This window comes from Natrix helvetica, assembly GCF_964273705.1.
Source record: "Natrix helvetica genome assembly, chromosome: 3".
In the NCBI taxonomy this organism is placed as follows: domain Eukaryota; kingdom Metazoa; phylum Chordata; class Lepidosauria; order Squamata; family Natricidae; genus Natrix; species Natrix helvetica.
In genome coordinates, this window is record NC_138549.1 from 72,248,300 (window position 1) to 72,274,746 (window position 26,447).

At 34.8% G+C, this 26,447-nt stretch overlaps 1 protein-coding gene across 1 annotated transcript in view; it reads right to left on the reverse strand.

Moving 5' to 3' along the window:
* BRINP3 (BMP/retinoic acid inducible neural specific 3) overlaps positions 1-26,447 on the reverse strand; it is a 332,877-nt gene that overhangs the window by 291,940 nt on the left and 14,490 nt on the right. The window contains exon 2 of the mRNA XM_081949571.1: positions 3,458-3,743. Within this exon, the coding sequence (XP_081805697.1) occupies positions 3,458-3,693 (236 nt within the window). The 5' untranslated portion in view covers positions 3,694-3,743. The remainder of the gene's footprint in view (positions 1-3,457; positions 3,744-26,447) is intronic.

Below are 26,447 nucleotides of genomic sequence, written 5' to 3' on the forward strand. Positions count from 1 at the left end.
CGACAAATCTGCCACAAGTTCTGCTCCTTGATATCTGCCTGACTACTGTCCTCTTGATTTGGAAAACTCGCAAACCAAATTTACTGAACTTTGTAGATGAAACTTGTCTCCCTACTGCAAGTGTGTGTGTGTGTGTGTGTGTGTGTTTGCAAGCATCATTTAGTAAAGAGAACAAATCCTCCCATTTGTGTATTTGCATGGTTGGCCTTATTTAAACGTAAGTGGCTATAAGTAGGTATAACGTTAGGAAGACTTTAGTTATAAGTTGGCATGTACAATATTGGGGCAAAGTATATTGTTTCAAAATAGATGGCTCTGGAAAGTTATATTTCTGTCAGCATTGGAGAAACTAAGGCTCAGCAAACTGTAATGAACCTCCATTCCCAAGAAGTCAACCAAGAATGGTAAGATGTTGATTGGTATAGTTCATCCACAATTTACCACTCATATTTATTAGAAGTATGTAGCAGGGACCAGGGAGTTATAATATATTTGGAGTATTCCCCCTAGTTACTTTGAAATTATGTAAATTTGGAGATTATCATGCAGAAGATTAACATGAGTCCGAAAAGCAAATTTTAATGATGATGTCCCTGAAGAAACTCTGTTCCTTTGTTTGTCTCTCTCAAGACTAACTTCCTAATCTGGAAAATTTCATTTTCAATTTCTCTCAATATTTCATATTTCTTGTTTTACATTTTATATCTTTTATCATTTTATTACTTTTTAAACAATGAAAAATTCCTATTTTTTTCTAATAAACACATACCATTTTGTTTCTGATTCAATTTTTTTCCCCTTAGAAAGTAACAATTACGTATATTTTCCCCCTATAAGTAAATATTTGTTACTCTTAGTTGGAGAATTCCACACCAAAATTACTTGCATTTAAGAACTTGGGAAGGGCATATTTGATAAGTTAATATCAAAATGCAAACTGAATGAAATTCTTGGTCATTTTTGATAGCTACATCAAACATGATGGGCATGATGACTTTGCTATTTTCTTACACTTAATCCTAAGAATGGTACTTCGGCAAAATTTACAATAAACAGAAGCAGTGAATCAATTTTAGATTTATGGAAGCCATTCTTTGTGGCAAACATTTCATTTAATTTAAAAGGTCAATCCCTACTTATTCTGCTGAGTACATTACAACAAGAGGTTATAGTAAAGTCAGATTTGAAAAGGCATACATTGTACATGAAGGATATTTCTGTATTTGCATACCCATATCACTACACCAATACCTGTTATGTACTGAAAGCAGAAGTGATAAAATACGTACTCATGTATTATATTTTGTTGCCTTTTGTTGACCATTATAAAAAAAAACAAAAAAACAATATGCCCAATTAATCTGTTTGCATGATGTTCTGATGGTCCTCTCTCCTCCTTTATATCATTGACAACTTGATTTTAAAATACAATAAAAAATACAATGAAATACAATCTATTGATTGCTCCCCATATGTCTCAAATGCATATTTTAGATCCATGTTCAAGGTAGACTACTTAATGTTTCTACCTACCACAAAAGTATCTAAAACAGAATTGACCTGCAACACAGTGCCCTCTGGTGCATAAAAAAAAAGCAAAAGCAAAGGAATATAAATCTTTAGCACATAAAAACAAGCAACAATCCTCTTCCCAAGTACATATTTAAGGAGCAGCTATGATTTGCATGTGAACATAGATAGCACTGACATACCGATTTTTCTCCCACTTCTTATGAACAAAATGTTGGAAACATTCAACAACAAAACAATTCACAGCAAATGAATGACCACCTGTTCAAATGACTTCAAGACCATGAAGAAGCCAAAAAATATCAATCAAACAGTTCCTTTCCTAATCAATTTATTTTTTTAAAAAAGATTCTAAAAAGTTACAATACCGGCTTTCATCAATAATTAAAACACTTTGTTAACTATATTTTCTATTTTATCCCATTGGTGCAGTTTTATTATTTTCCTCTTTTCCATATAAGCAACATTTCAGAAACAAGCAGGAAATCCATAACACTTATTTCTAATATGTACCAACATTTTCAATGTGCAAACTGTCATCCTCCCAGCATGGAGCAATGGCATTAATAATGTTCACATTGAATATGTATTCTTATTCCTTAAATTTCCTTATTATTTTCCATCCCCCAAATGCATGCTTTAACAGGTGATGTAAAAGACTAGCATATAACAAGTGATCTTTACCCATAATGCATTCTAAAACAAGAAGCCACCACACTTTCTACCCAATTTGCAGTCAACCAATTAAGCTACATGATGAAATTCAGCAGGTTCTGACAGGTTTTGGAGAACCGGTAGGGGAAATTTTGAATAGTTCAGAGAACTGGCAAATACCACCTCTGACTGGCCTCAGGAGTAGGGAGGGAGTGGGGATTTTGCAGTATCCTTCCCCTGCCATGCCCACTAAGCCACATCCACAGAACCGGTAGAAAAAAAAATTGAATTTCACCACTGGTGCAGACCTTCAAAACTGGGACTGACTTCTGTTTAAAGTGGCAACTCTGTTATTATTGCCTCACTTAAATCAAATTAAACTGGAAGCTATTTAAGTACTGAAATGTTTTCTTGATGCTATTAATAAATTACCACACAATAGATTAGAGTATCCTAGGATGATCGATTCATCATACTCCACGTGTTTGGGGTGAACTTTAGACAGAAGATGATAGGGGTGGTAATCTTACATATTTGAAAGAAATAAAGGCTAGTTTCTTCTGATAGACAATTTTGAAGATTTTTAACAAGCTTTGGTAACTCTGAAAGCAAAGAAACTAGATATGGTATTTCTGGCATGAATTCATTAATATTTTTATTGAATTTTATTTCTAATTATTATTTAGCAAAAATACTGTGGAAAGAGGATAGGGAAGTTTACATCCCTGATGTTCCCATCAGAGGATGTTTCTCTAAATAAACTATTTTTAATGTTTAAAAATAATTTTTAAAAAGCCTATTTGCAATTCAGGGAAAGCCTCCACTGATCCACTGATACCAACAGCTATCTCAGAGACATCAGGGAGTAAGGGTGGACATGTACTCCACTTTTGAAGTATGACTTTTCTCTAGCATCATGTATTTTCTGGAAAACTACGTACATGCAAAAAACAATAATAAGAAATATAAATCAAAAGTAGATTAGGAATTAAAATTAACTTTTTTCAGCAATACATGATGAAACACAGTCAACATTTGTGATCAACTTCAACAATGTCTTCACTCAACCTCTTAATCCACCATCACTCTAGTTCTCCAGAGGCCCCAGTTCTGGATAGAATCTTGGCATAGAATTTTAGAATGACCCCAGATCTACCCACCGACTTCTTATATTCATGTTTCTCTCTCCCTTTTCCTTCAAGAGGTGATGTGCTATTTAGATATAGCTTTCCCAAAGCTTCACACTGCTGTTGTGATCCCAAACGCTTCATACCTGTAAATCTTGTATCTTGTGCTAAATCCCTGTCGGCTTCTGTCCACAAAATCTGTGTATTCCGGGGAGCGATGGAAGGGTCCCTTATCAGAGAGAAGCCAGTCGAAGGGGCTTGTGGCATGCTGATCCGAACCAGCAGCAACCGCTAAAACCCAGCAATGAAGACTCAGGGCTATCCACTCCCATAGAGCCATCAGAGAGAACAATTCAGCACCAGCACTGCATCGCCATATCATGCTTCCGCTGGGGACTTAGAGTCTTCATTCTCTTAGCTGTCCCTTCACACCTACACAAAACACAAAAGAAAACAGTTCAGCTCACTTTGATCATACCCCTCCTGAAAGAAACAGTTGTCAAATGGCTCGAAAGAGGACAGCAGTGGTAAGGGGGGGGAAAACCATTCTTCTGTCTTGCCCCTGTGACTGCATCTGTTGCATCAGTGCATTAAGCTTGTATAGGCGTAAGGAAGTGTGTGAGATTACAGTCTAAGTAAATGTCTTGAACCTGTGAAATTGTCTGCACATTTCCATTTGTATGCAAGCAGAGACAGGCAGAAATGAAGTGCCAGATGGAAAGAGCAATTTACTTTATTCCTTTTCTCTTTTCTCTTCAAGCAGACATTTGCACAGCACAAAGTCCCATTTCAAATAGTGGAGATTACAGAACCCAAACATTTCCTCCAGATTCAGTACTGATACCAGATTTTCAATAATTATATCCAAGCATGGGTTCGATATTGAGATCAAATTTTCAGTATCACTCCTCCCTACCATCCCATCAAAATATCATGAGGGTAGCATTGGGGAAACCCATCACCAAGGAACAGATTATTTTCCTTCCTTTAACTTCCCATACTCCACCAAATTGGAGCTTCTCAGACATGCGGATTTTCTAGAGTATGTTTGTCCATTTTTTAGAAAAGGTGAAAGTCCCATTAAGTGAATTGATATTTTACTCTTACTATTGGCTAGTAATTTGTAATAATAAAAGTGATTCTGCAGATCTGGGCTGCCCAATGCAGTAATCTAGAAGGTTAGTAATACTTATTGCTTATTGATTACACTACTTCAACAATCTTGAAGACTCCTAGAAAAGTTCTATGTGGCAGCAAAGTTTCTATCTCTTTGTTGCCATTTAGTTGTCATCTGATTTTTTTTCCCTACTCAGGTTTAATGATCCTATTTTTCATCCCAGTGCTTTAGCTTTTAGCTCTTGCTGAGATATGGAACATTAATTAATTTAAAGATTTTCAAAGGATGGGATTAAAAAAAATCCTTACAAAATATTATTTCAATATAAATATAAATGGTTAATGTTAGTAGAACATTTCACCTTCAATATTGGAGTTTCACTGCCACAGATCAAGAACTGTGCTAGCAGATGTTACCCAACTATATTAGGGATACCTAATTTGATCCTCCTGAGATGTTTTGGCCTTCAATTACCATTGGACCTCATAACCTATAAAGAATTGTTCAAAACATCTGGAGACAGTAGTTTGGCTATTCACAAAGTAATAAGAATACAAATCCCAATTATGTAGTGTCCCATATATTTAGTAATTTGAAGACAATGTTGTTCAGAAAATATTATTTACTCCTGCCCATTACTGTACAACTATGTACATCAAAGTATACATATGGCATAAAGGTATATGTCATGTACCAATAGATTATATAAGTTCAGCTGGGAAGCTTATGAATGTTTGCTGACCTGATAACAAAGCTGAGCATCCTGCTATGTGATAATGTACAATTGTTCTACATAGAATACAAACAGATATAATGAAAATTTTAAGTGGATATTGCCTTCATTACCACAAAACAATGTTACAATAATTTTCTTGTTGCCATAGTTATTACTACTAGAGTCCTCCTCTAGCATAGAGCTTGAATTGTGCTGCAAATATGAGCATCTCTTTTCTCATTTGTTTTCTCAGAAATCTTTATATCTTTCATCTGACTTTTAGTCAAATAAGAGTGCTCTCATTTCCTCAACTTTACCAATAGTTTTCATGTCATTCTTTCTCAGTGAAGAGTATTTATTTTTCCCTCTTTCCTTATTGTTCTTTTCAAACTATTTCAATTTCCCTTTTTTCATTTTAAGTTCAGCTCAAAAGAGTTATGCTATAATTTTACTTTCAGCTATTTTTTTTTAGATTTGCATAACAACTTTGATACAAGTTTGGTTCGGTTTGATGCCAATTTATCAGGCAATGAAATGTATTTTTCTTTCTTTCAGTAATTTGTATAGGAATATAGCTCTCTAAATCAACTAACACATAAACTTTATTTTTTATTTAAAAAAAATAACTTTAGTTTATTACAAGTATTTAGAAATATGGGAAAATACAAAAATAAACTCACTATATAAAATACAAGGAAACAATCTACACATTGTGTGTGTGTGTGTGTGTGTGTAAAGTTAAACAATAATGAACAAACCCAAAAAAGGAAAAAGAATCACCCATAAGTTCAATTAAACAATTTTTAATTCAAAAGAAAGCAAGATTGGTTTATTATAAAACATCATGAACTCTCTTCCAAAAAACCCAAAACATTTTGCATCATTTTATGATTAGTAAAAAAATACCATAAAGATTGATGAATTATTCAGTTGCTGAATCCATTTCTAGACATCCAGAATAATAATACTTCTCAAGTCGCTCAAAATATGACAATGCACAATGTAGCCAAAGTTGGAGAAAATATAGATTCATTTAGAGCTTTAAAATAATCCTATGCTATTCTCCAATAATCATTCAATTTATGCATCCTCTCCATCATTTTTCTTCTATTCCCATGATGGTGAACCTATGGCACGTGTGCCAGAGGTGGCATGAAGAGCCCACTCTGTGGGCAGCGTGCCATCGCCAGCTGATCTTCTGGGTTCCAGCTGGCCTTTGCAGGTGCTGGAGCCTGAAAATGGCTCCAAAAGGGCCAAAAAACAGGCTCTTTTTGCACCATTTCCAGGCTGTTTTTTGGCCGTTTCCAGGCAGTTTCTGGCCCTAAATTGGCCAGAAAAAATGGCAAAAAAAACCAGGCAGGTGTGCACCGGCCAGCTGGTCTTCAGGTTCTGGTGCTCTGGCATGTGCACATGCACATACATTCCAGTTTGGGCACTTGGCCCTGAAAATGTTCACCATTACTTTTCTATTCTCTACTACTTTTTTAAAATTTGCATTTAAAATGATATGCTTTGCTGGAAAGGGAAATAATGGTGTCTAGTTCTAGATAACATTAAGTAATGACTGATATTACTGATATGATAGCTTAGAACTGGCCAATATTGGGCTTGCTGTTATCAGGGAATGCTACAAGTACATAGGTATAATTAAGGCTCCCTTTAGCAGCTGGACCAAATTCTGAATCTACACTTTTTCTTACTGGAAAGCATTGGGTGAAAGCCTGAGCTGTCCAAAGTCATGATGGGCATGAAGGACAAATAGCCAAGACACCATCTGCAGTGAACATGGCATATGGATAGTTTAAGACAAAAGAAGCAAATAGCAGGAATTAACAAATGAAATACACAAAATACAAATAAATGAGAGCAAAACAGTGTATATGTCGTCAATCTGATGTTTTGGAGATGAATTGATAAATGTGTATGGGGAAATTACAGATTTTCATTATGAAAGAAAAATCTAAGATGTAGATCAGAATGAATAACTGGTATCATATTATAGGCAGTTGTGGGTCCATATAAAAGGGATTCTTAAATTGAGGATAGTTACATGTCACATTCCTGGTTTGGTAATGGTAATCCCAAGCAAACTATTATTTTGTTAAGTGAAATAAATAGATATGTAGGAATGCGAAGAGAGACTACAAAAAAAGGTGATTGGGCTATTCAAGATCTATCCAAGAATAAATCAGAATGGTGATTCTCTCTGTTAGATGATACAAGATATGGAATGCAAAGAGAGATCATATAAAAACAGATTGGGTCATTCAAATACCCAAGAATAAATGGGAATGGTGATTCTCTCAAGCTCTGCTTAGAAAAAAGTCTATTTGCTTCAAAAATATGGATTTAAATCTAGTTCTATCCTTTGGCACACATAGCAAAGGAATGAATATCTAAAAGGATATTATTCATATCCTTATGAGGTATGAGAGAATTAGTGAATATGGTGAAATGAATGAAGAAATCTTTAGATGTGGAGATACTGGCAGAAAAGTAATGATATACACTGTGAAGAAAAGATGTTTGTTAAAAGAAGTGAAAATGGTGTGTGAACATGAAAAGAGATTAAACACAATGGGGAAAAAATAAAATGTCACCAGAAACTTGAAAGTAAATTGAATGCAGTGGGAATGAGATACTTAAGAGGTGTGCATAGAAAAAGAGACAGGATCAAGAATGAATGGCAGTGCCAAATGAATGTTTGCACAGAGAAATGAATGGTAATCACAAAATATTTTAAAGTGGCTTGGACATGTGGAGTAGTTGTTGAAGAAAAGTAATAATAATAATAATAATAAATATTTATTTCTTAGCCGCACCCTCTCCCGAAGGACTCGGGGCGGCGTACAATGAAACATATGAAATAAACATGTGGATAAAACAAACATATAACAGAGACATATACCGAGACATACACAAGGAGGAGGTCGGCTGATAAATAAAACAATTAAAATACAGTATTTAAAAACCCCTAGATAATTAAATATAATTAAAATACCCAGTAAAAACCCGTCAGGAGCGATATGGTTAGATCAAAGTTGAGCCAGGCCAGCTGCTTGGAATAGGTGGGTCTTAAGCTTAATACGAAAGGAGCGGAGGTCAGAGGTATTCCTAATATCCGGAGGGAGGTCATTCCACAGGGCTGGGCCCGCCACAGAGAAGGCTCTACTCCTAGGCGCCGCCCCCCGACACTGTCTAGTGGACGGCACCTGGAGGAGGCCCTCTCTGTGCGAGCGGATTGGTCGTAGGGATGTATGGGGCAGAATACGATCCCGCAAGTAACTAGGTCCTGAGCCGTGGAGCGCTTTAAAGATTATTATCAAAACCTTGAAGTAATTCAACATTAGGTCACTGCTTGCTAAAAGATACTCTATGTCTTCATCTACCATAATAAAAATTCATCTCTAGGTTAGAGTCAGCATTGTCTGAAGATATTTCCATGGTCAAGTTGCGAGCATGACTTTATGCTGAGGAACATGGAAATCCATTACCTTCCTATTGAAATGGTACCTATTTATCTTCTTGCATTCATATGCTTTCAAACTGCTAGTCTGGCAGGGCCTGGAGCAAAAACAGGAGCTCATTCTGTCATGCATACCTGACCAGGAAATCTTCTGTTCAACAAGCCCAGCCTCTTAACCTTGCTTTATATTCAATATATGGTATAGGAGGTTGATCTTCTTAGCATCTGTTCTGCTAGTTGCAGGATCTTCTTCATTTTAATCGGGCCTATCCAGTTCTTATAGCAAAGCTATCAACTCATGATGTGGGAAGGGTTTTCATTTTTCAGCTCCCTTATGTCTCAGTCTGATACTGACATGGAGTGAGAAGGAATCACTAACCCAATATCACTCATCTGGCTTCTGTGTCTAACAGAGGATTAGAATCCAGGTTTCCCTGCTCCTAGTCTAATTATTACATCATACTGGGTGCAAGGTATGGCACTGCAGAGAATGTAGAGTGTGATCTTGATGAAGAAAGATAAAATCCATCACCAAATAAATGAAAATATAAATTCATAAGGACTTAGGAAGAGAGTGATTTGCAAAAATGTCTGATGCGTGCCCTAATTATGAAGCAGATAAAAGGGGATGATTCAGATTTCAAGATTCTGTTAATATAGCCTTTCTAAATAAAGAGTTTTCAAACTACATAGTACATGTTTCTTGATCAGGTCAATCTTGTAGGTGTGACAGGCACAGGATGCAATTTCACCAATTCTAGAGAGTTCTCACAGTGCTTTGCCCTACTCCACTTCTGTTTGTTGAATCTTTAGTTCAGTTGTCTGAAGATGGATTGGGTATCTTCTGCTCTTCGTTCACCTAACCTAACTGAATATATTGCCCTTTGTTGTTGTATGCTGCTGCATAAGCTATGTTCCCAAGGGAGAGTTGAAGCATCTTGTAATCTCATTTAGGGAGTATTTCCTTTAACCCATTTTGTAATCTCATTTACGGCTTACTGCTCTTAACCATCACCTCTGCAAAGTCTAAAACTGTATTCTTCCAAAGACTTCATGCCGGGGTAAGTGGCTGACTGGCACGGTATGTTTTTGAGCAAATGTGATAGTTTAAATGCATCTTCCACTTCTCCTCTTTCCTGGACTTATCAAATACAGATTTCACCAAACAGTGTGAAAGCAGCAACACACTACTAAGAGCGTGTAATAAAAGAAGATGTGCTTTATACCTGTAGCCCTCCATCTATTCCATGCTAAAGTGTTTTTGTCTCAACATCATGTTGACATTTCTGTTCAGATCCAGGATATTGTTTCACTATTGGAAACAATATCTTGTTTTTTCATTCCTCCAATCTTTTTTTGTACACCCAAATATGTACCATCAGCTGTTTTGCATTTCAAGGCAATATTTTCCTTGATTTGATTTTCAGTTATGTATATGCATGTATATGTATATATGATATGTATATGTATATGTATATGTGTATATATATATATATATATATATATATATATATATATATATATGTGTGTGTGTGTGTGTGTGTGTGTGTGTGTGTGTGTATGTGTATGTGTATGTGTGTGTGTGTGTGTGTGTGTGTGTGTGTGTATATATATACATACATACATACATACATACATACATACATACATACATATATATATATATATATATATATATATATATGATCTATCCTAGTCTCCCTTTATTTATTTATCAGTACAAATACAACATACATACATACATATATATATATATATATATATATATATATATATATATATATATATATATATATATATATATATATATATACACATATACATATACATATACATATATATATATGTATGTGTATATATATATATATATATATATATATATATATATATATATATATATATATATATATATATATATATATATATATATATATATATATATATATATATATATATATAGTTAGCAATATGTTTTTACTGAAAACTTTACTGTTATTCAGAACCCTTTATATGATTCTATTTTGTCTAGTCAGTAATAGAAGTACCGAGGATGATGTGTTCACTCTCTGTATCAGGGGTGTCAAAACTCCATTTCACTGAAGAAGTTTTAAACAGAAAGATTAGAGAAGAAGAAGAAATAAAAAGAATGAAAATTAAAAAAAAGTATACAAGCTACAAGTGTTTGCAGATGATTTGGTTTTTATCCTTGAAGACCCACTAGAGACAGCACTCAAATTGTTAGAAAGAATAGAGGAGTGCGGAAAAGTAGCAGGCTTGAAAATAAACAAAGATAAAAAAAGATTCTGACAAAGAACATACCATTAAGACAAAAGGAAGAGTTGGTGGAAGTTTTGCAGATTCAAGTCACAAACAAGGTTAAATACTTGGGGATATACCTATCAGCTAGATGCAGCACTCTTAAGGAGGACAATTATACTAGACTAAAGCAACAAATTGTAACTGACTTGATGAAATGGGAAAATCTACAACTATCAATGACAGGAAGAATCTCTATAATTAAAATGAACATTTTACCCAGAATCTTATACCTGTTCCAGACAATCCCAATCAGATTGGGCAAGGACTTTTTTGAAGATCTAAACAAAATAGTTTTGAAGTTTATCTGGCAAGGGAAAAAAGCAAGAATAAAACTCAAATTGCTACAAGATGCTAGAACCAGAAGAGGAATGGCCTTACCTGACTGGGAGTTATATTATCAAGCAACAAACCTGATGTGGATTAAGGAGTGGATAACACTAAAAAATTCTAGATTATGTAGAGGGTCATGATTTACTGTTGGGATGGCATGTTTTTTTATGGTATAAGGGAACTAAAGCACATAGTTATTTTTGAAGACATTATATAAGGGAGGCTTTGCTATTAAATTGGGAAAAAGTTAAAAGATTACATTACTTAAAAACTTTAGTCTAGATATCAACCATTGAATAATATATAAAAAGGAACAAACAGTTAGATATGTTGAAATACTGAATGCAGAGGGTGAACTCAAATCCATCCAAGAGTTGAAACAAGAAGGAATAGAAAGTAATTGGTATTCATATGTGCAGATACACTCTAGATATAATGAAGATAGAAAACCAAAAGGTCTTTACAACAAAATGACTGAGCTAGACAAAATTTTAACAGGTACTGATGAAAAAGTAATTAAAAAACTATATGGATATTTATTAGAGGTCAAACTACAAGAGGAACAAGTTAAAGAAACTATGATAGCTTGGGGGAAAAATTTGGACATGGGATTGATTTAGAGAAATGGCAGAAATTGTGGTCTCAAAATTGTAAAATGACAATGTCAACCACATATAGAGAAAATTTGTATAAGATGTTTTACAGGTGGCATCTACCCCCAATGAGAATTGCAATAATGTCCAAGAATAAATTGGAAAAGTGTTGGAAATGTAATCAGACACCGGGCTCATATTACCACATGTGGTGGACTTGCATTGAAGCCAAAAGATACTGGACTAAAATTCATATGTGGTTGGAGAAAATGATACAGAAACACATAAATCTTAAACCAGATATTTTTTTTTATTATTGGGAATCATACCAGAAATTTACAATAAAGACTTGAAATATCTGATTGTAAACATTTTAACAGCAGCTAGAATCGTATTTGCAAAAAACTGGAAAAATGGAACAATACCAAAACAGGAGGAAGTTATTTGAAAGATAATGGAGTGTGCTGAAATGAGTAAATTGACATTTGAAATTAGAGAACAAGAAGATGAGCAATTTTATAAGATATGGGATTTGTTTTATCAGTGGCTGGACAAAAAAAACTGGAAATTAAAAATGTTTTATTTATGTTTTAATTGAAGGAGATAAGTGATAATACAATTATTTTGTTAAACAGATTAATAATGATACAATGAAAGACTGACATATATATGAATTGAATAATTTAGAATATTTTGTTTTAAAATGAAGGATAAGGATAATAATGAATATATGTACATTTGATAGATGATTAGTGATATTATGCATAACTCTAAGTAGTGATGTATATTATAAAGATATTTTGTTGTTGTTAAATAGTTTAATAAGGAAGTAATGAAAGATTGGTATATGTATGAAGTGAGTATTTAGAATACTTTGTTTAAAAATGAAGGAATAACATTTTTGCTTGAATTTATGATGTACAAGGACAACAATGAACATAAGCATACTTGATGGATGATTGGCAGGATTATGCATAATTGAAAGTAGTGATGTATAAACATAAACAGTTGGTAAATTCTTTTACACTGTAAAAATAATCAGAATAAGTAATTACATAAAGGTATATTGTTATTAAATAGACAATCAAGAATGCAAGGGAATTAGGTTCGCTGAAAAGAAAGAAATATTAACCTTAATTGAATATATGATGTACAATGAAAGTGAGGTACCTAGTTATATTAGACGGAAATTTTGTGATTGTATACGTAATTGAAAATATGGATGCACAAACACTTGTAACCAAACGACATGCTGTATGCAATGGATGAGAATTTTTTATGTTGTCTTTTATGTTTAAATGTTTTTTTAAAAAAACTCCATTTCACTGAGAACCACATCAGGATTGTGTTTGACCTCAGGAGGCCAGGGTGGGCGTCGTTGGGGTGGGTGTGACCAGCTCGGCATGACTTGTGTCAGGGTAGTGGCCCAAAGGCTCTGCCAGTGAAAACGGGCTCCCAAACTCCAAACTTTTTGGCTTTGACAGCCTCCTGCAACCCTCTGCTAGCGAAAATAGAGCTTATGAGGACAGCATGCAGCCTCCCGAGCTCTGCTTTCACTGGCAGAGGCACCGCAAGCTGGTCCTTCAGTGTTTCCATGGTGGCCCTGTGGACCAGATCTAAACACCCTATGGGCTGGCACTGGCTCCACGGCCTTGAGTTTGACACCCCTGGTCTATATGGTTCTAGATTTAACGAAAACTGGAAGGACTGCATTACTTTTATATTGATACCTATGGCTATTACATAATTTCCCCACTTTTCTATTATTTTTCTCCCTTTTTCTTGTTTAGTTTAGCTTAATTACCATTATATACAGTATATCCAGATTTTTCTTTTCTTGACTGTATTAACATTATTTATCTTTCTTATTCCCAGTTGGTATTGTAGCTTTTTGTATTTGCTATTTAAAATAAAATAAACATGAAGCCGATTTTTTTAAAAAAAAAACATTTTTCTTTATCATTTTCATTTCTTTACATGAAATGAAATAAAATGTAAGTTCAGCAAATTATTTTAATGGTGAAAAGGTGTGAACACTAAGTAAGAATCTTGTCCCCACTGAGAAGTCATGCCCAGTTATTAATGGAATGTTTTTATATATTAAAAGCCAAATATTCCAGATGAGAGACAGCTTGCTGTGTTAATATACTGAACTACTAACTAAACCTCACATTATAATACTTTAAAAAAATCAGTTGCCCGTACAATATTTAATATATTCTTCAAATAAAACTGTTATCTTAATTTGAAATTGCAACAGTGTGGCACTTTTTAAATGATGTCTTTCAGTGTGATAAATCTTTATTCTTATAGGGGAAAATTTTCTACTAATTCACACTTTTTGTTGTGTCTTTATTGTGGACTTTAACCTGGCAACAAATACTTATTTAAAATCACCACTTTGATTTACATGCGTTTACTAAACAATGTTTCTAATGATGTAAAGTATGATATTTCAGTTTTATGTATTCTGGTTGTTACTCTATTCCAGAAAACAAGGGTTATGGGAAATAATACAAAACTACTTAAAATAAAATATATATAGAAAACTGACAGTTGGTTGACCTCATTAGATTTATAAGGGATATTCACAAGATTGATCATAAGTTTTCTAAGTTTGTTTTATTCTGGTAATGTAATAAGAGGAATAGCTTTCCAAAAACTGAGTTATTACAAATTAAACCTACGGGTCTAATCTTGCAAACATACATGATTATTAAGATTCCTTCTTCATATTTAGACTATTTTGGAATATATTCAACAGAACATCATCTGTACATGTGTTCATTTTATCTGTCAGATTTCATTTGTTTATTTACCCAGAGAATTATCTTGTAGAAAAATTATTGCCATTACCCAGAAGTTTTCAGTTACATTCCCATAATTCTTGCCACTTACCAATGTGATTGAGGCTGCTGGGAGTATAGTCTGAAACTAAATTAGGCAAAAACAAAGATGATTAGGGGACTGGACATAAAAAAGAATGGTTGGTAGAACTGAGTATGTCTAGCTTAATGACAAGAAGGATTAGGGGTGACATGATAGCAGTATTCTGATATCTCAGGGCTTGCCACAAAGAAGAGGGAGTCAAGCTATTATCTAAAGCAGTTGAGGGCAGGACAAGAAGTAATGGATGGAAACTAATCAAGGAGAGAAGCAACTTAAAACTAAGGAGAAATTTCCTGACAGAACAATTATCCAGTGGAATAACTTGCCTCCAGAAATTGTGAATTCTCCAACACTGGAAGTTTTTAAGAAGAGATTGGACAACCATTTGTCTGTAATGGTATAGGGATTCCTGCCTGAGCAGAGGATTGGACTACTGTGTTATTCTATTCTATTCTATTCTATTCTGTTCTGTTCTGTTCTGTTCTGTTCTCATTTCATCTCATCTCATCTCATCTCTTCTGTTCTCTTCTCTTCTATTATTCATTTTTGATGTTAAGGATATCTGTGCTCCTAGCTCAAGAAGCCATCTCCGATTTCTCACCTATTTGGAATCAACCTATCTGATGCCAATTATAGGTCAGCAGCCAATATCCCATGCTTAGCCAAATTGATAGAGAAAACCTTCCAATAGCAAATTGAGTAATTTTCATAGACAATTGTTTATTGATTCAATATTTGGCTCAATAGGTTTGAAAGAAGTAGATCTGATTACTTTACTGAATTATCTAAACTGCGAAGGAAAGAAGGGAAGAGCAATTTCATTAATACCGTAAATAAGAATTCTACTATATTATTTTAAATTTTATGGAGGGATCTGTCATCGGGATTTTAAAGGTTTAGAATGTCTCGGAGAAAGTGGCACTGTTGGAATTCTGCTTGCTTTCTTGGAATTGTTTTCGAGATGGTCTGTTTTTAATCTCCATTGTTATTTAACACGTACATGACGTATCTTGGAAGAACTATCCGTAGGTGCTGTTGATATCCAGGTATACTTATCCTTTTCTATAAACATGGCATTGTAAGACACTGCCTGTCTCTGGCTTTAAAAGGCAGAATCCAGTAGAAGAAACTAAATCTCAACCTGGACAAGAAAAAATATTTCTGAGTTTATTTTTGTGGTGGAGTAAACTAAATATGAACCTGGACATGAAATTTCTGGATTTAGGAGAAATGTTGGAATTGGTATTTTTTCCCCTTAAATATAAGGCCTGGAACTTGGAGGTTCTCTTAGATGTAGCACTGATGCTGGAAACCTCATACTTTGAGACCCAAGATGTTGTATCTTGAAGATAAAACTTGCATTAGCAGCATACGTGGTGGCAACTGAAGACTGAATTATTGCAATGTTCTCTTAGCATTCCTTGCAGATGACTCTGATTCAGTAACTAGCCCAGAATGCTGCAAAATAGATGTGAAGTCCCCAGATTATTCCTCTGTCAAACGGACTGCTTATCACTGCTTTCCAGGATCAGTTCAAGTGTTCACTACATAAAGAAATTATTAAACAGTTTGGACTCGGATTATTTAGATCTTCTTTTCACATGTTCTTCCTCTAATTGCCATTGTTATTTCCCTTTTTGTTACAGTTCACAAAGGGCATAAAACCCTTCTGTGTATCAAAACCTTTTAAAGTGTTTTGTTGTTATTGTTGTTGTTGTAGTAGTAGTCTTTTGGCTTCATTGTAATTATATACATGCTACATATATGAATAGAGATAGATAGGACAAAAAGTGTTCAATTGCCTGTATGTGCATGTGTGTATATTTTCATAATATATACCTATATCTATCATCTATATTTATCATCTATCTATATCTATTATCATCTCTATCTATGTCTATATCAAATTAAAATGTGAAGTTTAGTGGATGCCTTCACCACATAATAAGATAGTTGCCTCAAACATGAAACTTTTTAAATTAACTTTTTTGAAAAGATCATGCCACTTTTTAAATTACAAGAGAACAATAATAGGAAAGTTTACTCTTCTGTGTACTTATTGACTCAAAAATGTTCCAAGCCATTAAATTATAATGATGACTAATGGGTGTCCTTTGTTTTAGTTTAAATCTCTACAGATAGTGCAAAGAAATTGAGTACTGTGTAAATATAAAGGATAGTCTTAAAACTTTTTTCTTGTCTGTCGAAATACATTGTGGCTAAAATCTGACTGATATTTGCAGCATCTAACATACAATATTAGATGATTTATAAATTAAAAAGAAAACTACAATAAAAATAGTAGTGCAATGAAAATAATTACAAAGATATGTGTTATGTTTGCTACATAAAACCATGTTATAACTCTCCAAAATATAATTTTCTAAAAGTATTGATCTAGTGTAAGGTTGCCACATGCTTGAATTATATAATTAATATTTTCAATAATTTCAAATAATGCAAATAATTCTTCAAATTATCTTTGTTGTTTAGGTGTAGATGTGGGATTAAAGTATTCCAGACAAGCAATTTCTCACAAGCAAAAGAACAACAGAAGAAGAATAACAACATGGGAATCAGACCCTCCAACAAATCCAGATGTCCTCATCTACACCAACAGCATCATCACCTGCCTTAACAACTTCAAAAGACAAGATCAGAGGTGTTTTCACATGTTCTTCCTCTAATGTGATATGTGTCATCATCTATCAGCAATGCCCTTCTGGATTCAACTCAGGATAAATGGGAGAGGAGAACAGAACAGAAGAATTAATAAACACAAATTTGAATCAAAACTGAAAATACCATAAAATCATTTCTGCTACCCAGGATGTTCTACAGCATATCTCAAAGTGTTTGTTTTGGAAAAGTTTACCATTGCCTTTAGAAAAAAAGTGTACTCTTTTGCATCACCAGTTTTAGCATCTACAAACCAGGAGACCATGGGTTCTAGTCTCAGTTTAAGCATCTCTCTCTCTCTCTCTCTCTCTCTCTCTCTCTCTCTCTCTCTCTCTCTCTCACTCACTCACTCACTCACTCACTCTCCCTCTCTCCCTCCAACCCTCTCTCTTTCTCTTTCCTAGAAAACATGCAATGGCAAACTACTTCCAAAATCTTGCTAAGAGAGCTGCCAAGGGACTATTCCATGTATGTGAATTCTACAATTGTGTATTGAAAAAGTTAAGGGCATGACAACTAGGAATAAATAATTCTGGTATGCCCCACTTATGTTGGCACCCTAAAGACATGTTTATTTTCTTCAATAGTTAATCCAGTGAGCCACATCTTATGCCTTCTAATAAAATGTGTTAGTGAGAAAAGGTAGCAGCATCCTTCTGATGTTCTGCAAGCAGGGCAGAGATTCAGCAAAAGGAAGGATAAGTCATGAAAGCCTTGTAGTAAACATTCGTTAATGACAACAATAGGCTTTGGGTAGTTCAGTTTTTATTTGGTTTTATATGGAGTTAACAATGCTCATGGTTTTAAGATACAACATTCCTTCAAAAGAAACAAAATACTAAAAAAAACCTGCCTATTGAGGTCAATCTAGGAGGAAGGATCTTCTGAGCTTTAGATAACAGACAGTTACTGAAGTGTGAGCACTGTTCCCCAAAGTACTAAAAATGAAAATAATGGCACAAAAGGTCTTATTTTGCTTCACGGTGAAAGGCAAGTCTGCTCAGCACACTTATCTGGTGCAATAAGATTAGTTTGAACAAAACAGCTGTTGAAATTCCTGGAAGTACACAGTGATAACTTTCAGCCAGACTATTGCCTTTTTTCCTTCTTGCAGAAAAATATAAATATCATGATTGGCAGCTTCCTGTCATTCATATACATCTTGATTGCATGGTTTTCATCAAGTCAGTATCAACTCTTAGCAACCACATAGATAGATCTTCTCCATCACAGTTTGTCCCTAGCCTGGTCCTCCAGGTCCTTTCAACAGTGCACCACCACTACAATTTATTTTACCCACCTTGCTGCTGGTCGTCCTCTTCTTCTTCCACTTTTCCCAGCATTAGAGCTTTCTCCAGAAAGCTAGTTCTTCAAATTATGATAAATGAAGCTTGGGCAAATGTGCCTTAAGCGAGAAGAACTCTTGAGTCTGGGTTGACTTGTTCAATGATCCCTGTGTTTTTTGGCCATTCAAGGTATTCAATAGAGCCCTATCACATTTAAAAATTCTGGACATAGAATTTTGTTGGGATGCATTCAAAAAGCACAGATCTCCAAGTTAAAATTCTAAGATAGATAGATAGATGATAGATAGATAGATGATAGATAGATAGATAGATAGATAGATAGATAGATAGATAGATAGATAGATAGACAGACACACAGAGAGACAAACTGTAATGTGTCTTATGTGTCAATTATGTTGGAAGGAGTCCAATTGATTAGAATGAGTTTGACTTCTAGATAAATAAGCATGGTATATATAGAAGATTTACATTTCCACATTAATAAAATTATTTTTGTTTCTCTACCAACCCCTTGACACAAAGCAGAAAAAGACATTTATTTGTAAATTATGCAGCTGTAATGTACAAGTGAAAAGAAACTGGATTGAATAATGTTGGTAACCAACAAAAATGCTTTTCTATATTATTTTTAAAGAAGAAAAGGAAAAATTTCTACAGTTCCATCAATAAAAAAAGTAAAGAATGCCCTCAAGCCAAGCTTAACTTCTGTGAACTACATCCTTTTCTTAATAACATTATGGAAGTGATTTCATTTTTCTTCTTTAAATAGTTTTTTTAAACATTCCTATTTAGTTTCAAACCCTAGAATTTATCAGGTGGTAGAAAGAGGGCCAATTAATATTGATTACTCAATACTGGAATAATTTACCTAAACCACCTTGCTATGAGTGACTAACTTTGTGATTCACACTTACAGTATAGTTGCAGAATATCCTCCTTGTGAAGATGTACTAATCTACAAAATGGATTTAAGTATGAATACAGTTTGAATTTTTTTTACAGTTTGATTTTTTTTAAAAACAAACTAGAGAATATTTATTTATCCTGCCTCTGGAAAAGGACAGTCAACTTACTTTGATTGAACTCCTGGAGCTTTGTCAAAAAAAAAAGGCTCATTTCTGAAGAGAGCTTAATTTTTAAAGATTTAAAAGGAAAGGGCAAACTATCTTAATTAAATCTCAGCGTTGCTGAATAGCTAGGTGTAACAAGCATACCTCAGGGAGACACATGGAGGTATCATCCTCTTTAGTATTTCCACTGAGTATGCATTAGGAAGATTTTTAAGTTTCAACAATGTGTGTGTGTGTGTGTGTGTGTGTGTGTGTGTGTGTACACATACATATACATACACACACAAACACACACACAAAATACAAAATACACACACCGAGACAAACCAGCGATTCTACAGGCCAACACATGATTTCATGATAGGAGTTTTTAAAAAGGCTTTTGGCATGTACAGTAGGAAAATAATGTGGTGTGAGAGAGGATGCATGTGTCTGTGTCTCTGTGGGCCTGTGAGTGTCTGTGTAGATAATATATATCTACTACCAAAGAAACAAATTCCTGTTCCAGTGATATTCTGAAGTTAGAAGAACAATTTATGCTGTTGATGTGCAGGCATAGGTTCACAGAACAAGGAATATTTTGTTTATTTATTATTGTAAAAATTGTGTTCATTGAAGGCTTGCATAACAATATTCTTCATGACTAATTGGATATAAACCCATCTTTTCCTCTTATTTTAAAATTTAGCCTGCAAGTGCCAGTGTGATTTAGAAATTATGTACACCTTTGCCTATTAAAAACTCACCCCAACTGCTTGACATGCCTCTCACTCACTTCATGAGAAGAGAAATGATGGTGAAATATACAGGTTGTATTTATTCAAACAACCAGTGGCTAATACTGTATCTGCTGAGCATCCTTGCTCAACTGCTTCCCCTCTATAAACTGGGAAGGGCATTCTCCTATTTCTTTTAAAGCTCTAGAAAGTTATACAGGAACAGTTATACTGCAAATTTGAGGTACAAAGCCAAGTCCTATCGCCAAGACTGTTTTCTCTAACTCCTGTCTGTTCCATTAAATTTGAGTTACTTCCTGCAGAATTTGGCTCTTTCTGATCTGTAATAGTTATTTCATGCTTAATTTCACATTAATTACATATCAGGTAGAAAGGTAGGTTGGTAGAAATGGTCCAAAATATCTTGCTTCTTGGCCTGGTGCCTGATGCTGTCACTTGCATACAGCAAGCCAAGCACCTTTTCTAAAAAAATTAGAAAAAAACACTATATTGATGTTCATAAGGGATTGTCTCCATCTGTTTTTCCTTTCCTTTTTCTCCTAGAATACCTGTATTCTCCCTTCTGAGACCTCTTTCCACAGTATTTTCTAGCTCCATTGGTTAATGGCCAACCAAGTAATTTGCATCTGGGTCAGACTTATGTAGCTTTTCCATCACATCATTATTCTTTCAGACCAATAATGTATGGGGGCAGCTGTCTAATCAATTGCCTTTCCATCTCTCAAGACTTTTCCCTGACAAAGCATATACCATTACTAGTCAAAGACTGGCTACTCAAAATCTAATATTGGACATGATTAATACACCCAGGGATGCATTTTTGCAGGAGTATTACTCTTACTTATCCATTATTTTGCTTAGTAGTATAGCTATTTTAAAAATCCACCAGCTGACAAATGAATTGTGTCTAGATAAGGAGCATACAAATAACATCCAATCTTCCTCATATTTGAACTTCTAGCTGATATTACGGAGGACTGTGCTCAAAAACATTGCATTGGCCACTGCTAGTACAGGGTTGTGGTTGTGTATGTGTGTGTTGTGTGTCTGTGTACCATCAAGTCCACGTTGTCTCTTGGCAACTACTGGACTATCCCTGCAGTTTTCCAGACAAAGTTTCTCAGAAATAGTTTGCCCTTGCTTGCTTCCTAGGGCTAACAGAGAGTGACTGGCCCAAGATCACCAGGTGGTTTTGCTTAAGGTGGGATTAGAATTCACAGTCTCCTGGCTTCTAGCCTTCTGCTTTAAACACTCTAACAAATTGGCTCACTAATTCAGATGGATTCTATTAAAATTCACATTGTTTTAATGAATTTGCATGTAACTCACATAATACAGATTTGACGTGGCAACTCTGTTAAGATAATTAAATAATGTTAATCACTCCACACATCTCACTCTTATTCCTTAAAAAGAAAATGTGGCTGTGATTTCAGTAGTGGTTTGCCATTGCCTTCCTATGCCAGGGATGTTAAATTCTTGGCCCAAGGGCCAGATGCATCATATGCTGGCCATGCCCACACCCAGTTTAGTGAAGGGGGAAAAAGTCATGATACATCATATGACGCCACCCTGATGATGCAAGTTTGATACCCCGATCCATGTTAATATGTGCCAGCTAGAATCATTTCTTGTAAGGAGGTCATAATATATTTGAACACAGCATTTACTTTTGATTTCTTACTAGCAGAAATTTTTCTTAATATATTTATAGTAGATCCATTAATGCCAATCTCTCACTTAAAAATGCAAATGATCTTATGACAATCTAAAATAATAAATTATTTACTTTAATTGCCAACATTATTTTATTTATAGGAAAACACTGCTCTTTCAAAGATACGCCATCCTTTTTCTATATCTCATAATATGCAGATTTAAAAATAATGGATGTATTTGACTAAGTTTGGAATGTAAGAAGGAATGGCATCATACTGAATTTAATTACCATTTGTCTGAAATGGTATAGGGCAGGGCTTTCAAACTCCCAGCTGGATGCATAACGTGCCCACACCCAGTTTAGTGAAGGGGGGAAAAGTCCCAATATGTCACATGATGTTGTGATGACTTGAGTTTGACACCGCTGGTATAGGGTTTCCTACTTAAGCAGTGGGTTGGACTAGAAGACCCCTAAGGTCCCTTTTTACTCTGTTATTCTCTTATACCACTTTCAATCCCACAAGAGTGCTGGAGGCTAATAGTGTGGTTGAAAAAGACGTCTGTAAATCTTGGGTTATCTTGGGTACTCTAATCTTTCCCCTAAAATATTTATATATTAAATACATGGCCATTAAGAAAGGGCCATGTTTCAGAAAATAAAGCAGATGCTTTTCATTTTAAAGGTCAAAGTTTCAATTCTGGTTTCACAAGATAAAATACAGCAAAATTTTATGCATATTCTCCAGCGATTTGCCTAAAATATTTTTTGTACATTGTCATGGACACACTTTTTCCCCTAACAAATGCTTTTCTGAATGCTTTTTATTCCTGGAAAACTACATCACAGAAATAGGAAGAAATGGTTGTGTGTTTTTTTTTTAATGCAACTACAGTGCGGTTTAAGCATGAATTCCAAATTATGAGCTAGGTTAGCTCATATTTAAAATGTGCACTGAAGAGACTGCAATCCATAAGGACTGAAGTAGATGGACTAGACAAAGGAACATATTATTATGTATCTCCCTAAAACAGCCTTCCTCAATCTGGCTCACTGAAGAAGTTTTTGACTGCAATTTACACCCATTTACTTTTCCAACCACCAACCCAGGTCTCTTTTTTGACAAGAAAGCAGAAGAGAAAAGAAAAGCAATATCCATATTTCTTTTTTGGGGGGGCGGGGGAGAGAAATGGATGGAATAATGTTCATGTTGACCTACTTTAACAGGACATAGAAATTTATTTTATGGGTTATAACTGTCCAGAATTCCTCACCACAGAAAATAATGAGAGATACTGTACTAATATTTTGCTTACTGGTCAGTTTCCCTGTAATTGTTACTTTCAATTTAATCCTTCCACTCCTTCCTAAATCTAAGACGGGTTTCCCATCAGCAGGTTAGTTTTGTTGTCTCACTGCAAAGCAGGGGTCCCCAACCCCCAGTCCATGGAAGGGCACCAGTCCAGTCTGCGCCATGCCAGCAACTGGGCCAAGCACACAAGCAAAGCCCCATCTGCGGGAAGCAGGCAGCTTGCAAAACCACACTCTCTGTAGTCCATGGTCTTTCTGCGTGGAACCAGTCCCTAGTGCCCCAAAGGGTGGGGGGCACTGCTGTAGAGGACCTAGTTATTTACATAATACTATGCATCTCCCTCCTCAGTGGGGCTAATTCTGCCCCTGATTTATTATTTCATATAATTTTAAATTAAGAAGATGCTCACATGGAAAAGGAGAGGAAGAGCGTAAATTGAGCTTTGAGAAGCCCCATCAGACTTGCTCTATTCCTTCTGGAGTGTCTTAGCTGGTCCTAGGCTGAAAGAGGTGCGAGAAGCAAAGCCAGAGGGAAATGAGAAGGGAGGGGAGAGAAAGAGAGACTGAAACAGAAAGACAAAGAAAAAAAATCACCTACAATAAACGGCACACTCAGAAATTGGCATCATTCAGCAGTGATTTGGAACAGAAGTAATAGAAGCAGGTGGGACTGGCAGTAGGGAAAACAAATGTTTTGCTGAGACTGTTTTCTCTTGACTCAAATAGCAGTGGATATCACTTTAACCCAGCAATTGGGAAAGACACTTCATTTGAAATTCTGGAAAGTTGATTATAATAGTAAAAACTAATGCAAACTTGAAGAAATAGAAGAAAAAGGATAAAAAGTATAATTCTGAGGTTTCCCTTGATAAATAAGTATTTGAAGTGCAGTAGTGACCCCATTCCTTTCATCCATATGTTTGAAAATGTATTTCTATCACATCAACTAGGTTATTGCCCCATCACATTTTCAGAAAGATATTAATTTTTACCACAAATGTATCCTCCTCAAAGTCCTGGCAATTTGTTTTTGGCCACTTTCAGATTTTCATGTCTCAGAAAAATGCTAGACATCAAATATTTTAGACTTCATTGGCCCCACAAATATGGCCAATAGTAAGAATTAAGGATCTTTTAGTATATAACATCTGGATGTCACTTATCTACATATTACAATATAACATCTCGGTGATGACCTTCTTTATGGAACGTCATTTCCCCCCACGCCCCCTGTTGCATTTCCAAATGCCCTAAAAACATGTTTTTTTGTCAATGGACTTGCAGACCACATATGGAAATGGAGCCAACTGAGTGGCTGACTTCACTGTGTTGTCATGGGGGAGGTATTTTATGTGCTTTTGTTATATGATAGATTTTTAAAATTTTGTATGTTGCCTGGAGCACCTATTGTGAGTTGGGAAGTTATATAACATTTGTCAAATAAATAAATAACTTACGATATGACATCATTGGGAGAATTCTTGAGAACATTCCTGCTCCATTTCTTTGAGCAGGACAACATTCTATCTCATATTTAGTATTATAAAGAGTATTAAGGAGATAATTGCCGCAGAACTTTTTTTTTTTAAAAAAAAATTCTGCTTCCTGAAAACTTTTGATGATCATATAGATCCATTCAAACCAAACACAAATTTAATTTCAGAATGATTGTATCACAAAGGAATCTTGAGAAATATGAAAATAACTTTTAGTGACTATAATGTATTTAATCTCGTATTTCTGACATGCTGCATGAGTTTAACAGGACTTAAAATGTTCTGCTGCTGATTTTTGTTTGCACTCAGTGTTCAATGCATGTTGATGCCATGTCCAACAACAGTCAGCTAGCATTCCAGTTGCCTTGATACCATTTTTCCATTGTGGCAACGTCCTGCTGAAATCTTTCACCATGTTCATCATTGATTGCACCTAGATTTTGAGGAAAGACGTACAAGTGTGAATGTACAGAATGAATCTTCAGTGAAATGTTCTATATACAGTAAGAATAGTATACAACAGTAGGATGTAGTTTGGCTCTCTGTAGTTGCCAAGAAAATTCTCAATGACATACTTTCGAGGTGATTTTCTCTGTCCCCACTAACAGATCTGCAAAATACTTGCCATTGATAACATATCTGATCTGTGAACTAACAAAAATGCCTTCCTTAATCTTGGCACCAGTTATTCTTAAAAACATCTGTCTCAGATAACCAAAACCTTCACCTTCCTTGTTCACCACTATCAAAAATGTTTCATCAGTTTGAGGTTTATGTGAAGTGGAGGCAAAAATATTCTTGTCAGGTTAACAAGTCTGTGTACCATGTTTTTCTGTACTGCAGAGTCATTACTTTTAGATCTCCAAAGATATTCCAGTTGCACTTGGTGTACTGGATGTGCTTCAACAACAGTTCCATGTTTTCATGTCTTTCTTTCATGTGTGCAGCATAGTCAACAGGTACTTTCAAATTTTCATGTCTTAGAAAAATGCTAAACATCAAAGATTTTAGACTTTTCATTGGCCCCTCAAATTTGGCCAATAGTAAGAATTAAGGATCTTTTAGTATATAACAGCTGGATGTCACTTATCTACATATTGCAATATAACATTTTGGCTATTGTGTAAAAACAAAATTTCTATAAAATGATACATGATAGATTAAAATACAGCTCATTTTCATGATTAGCAGCCAAATATCTATAAGATATACCCAGAAGTATTCAGGAAGAAAAATCTTTCTTGTTCCATTGTCACCAGATTACTGTGTTAAGCAAGCACTTATTTATCTTTCCTAATATCTCATAGGCATGATACAAATTTGAATCAAGCTACCTTCAGTCCATATCTGTATCCAGATTATCTGAATATTCCAATATATACAGATATTTTAGAAGTGCCTTATATATTATTTCCAAAGCCCCTGGTGCTGTTCAAATATTTCTACCAAA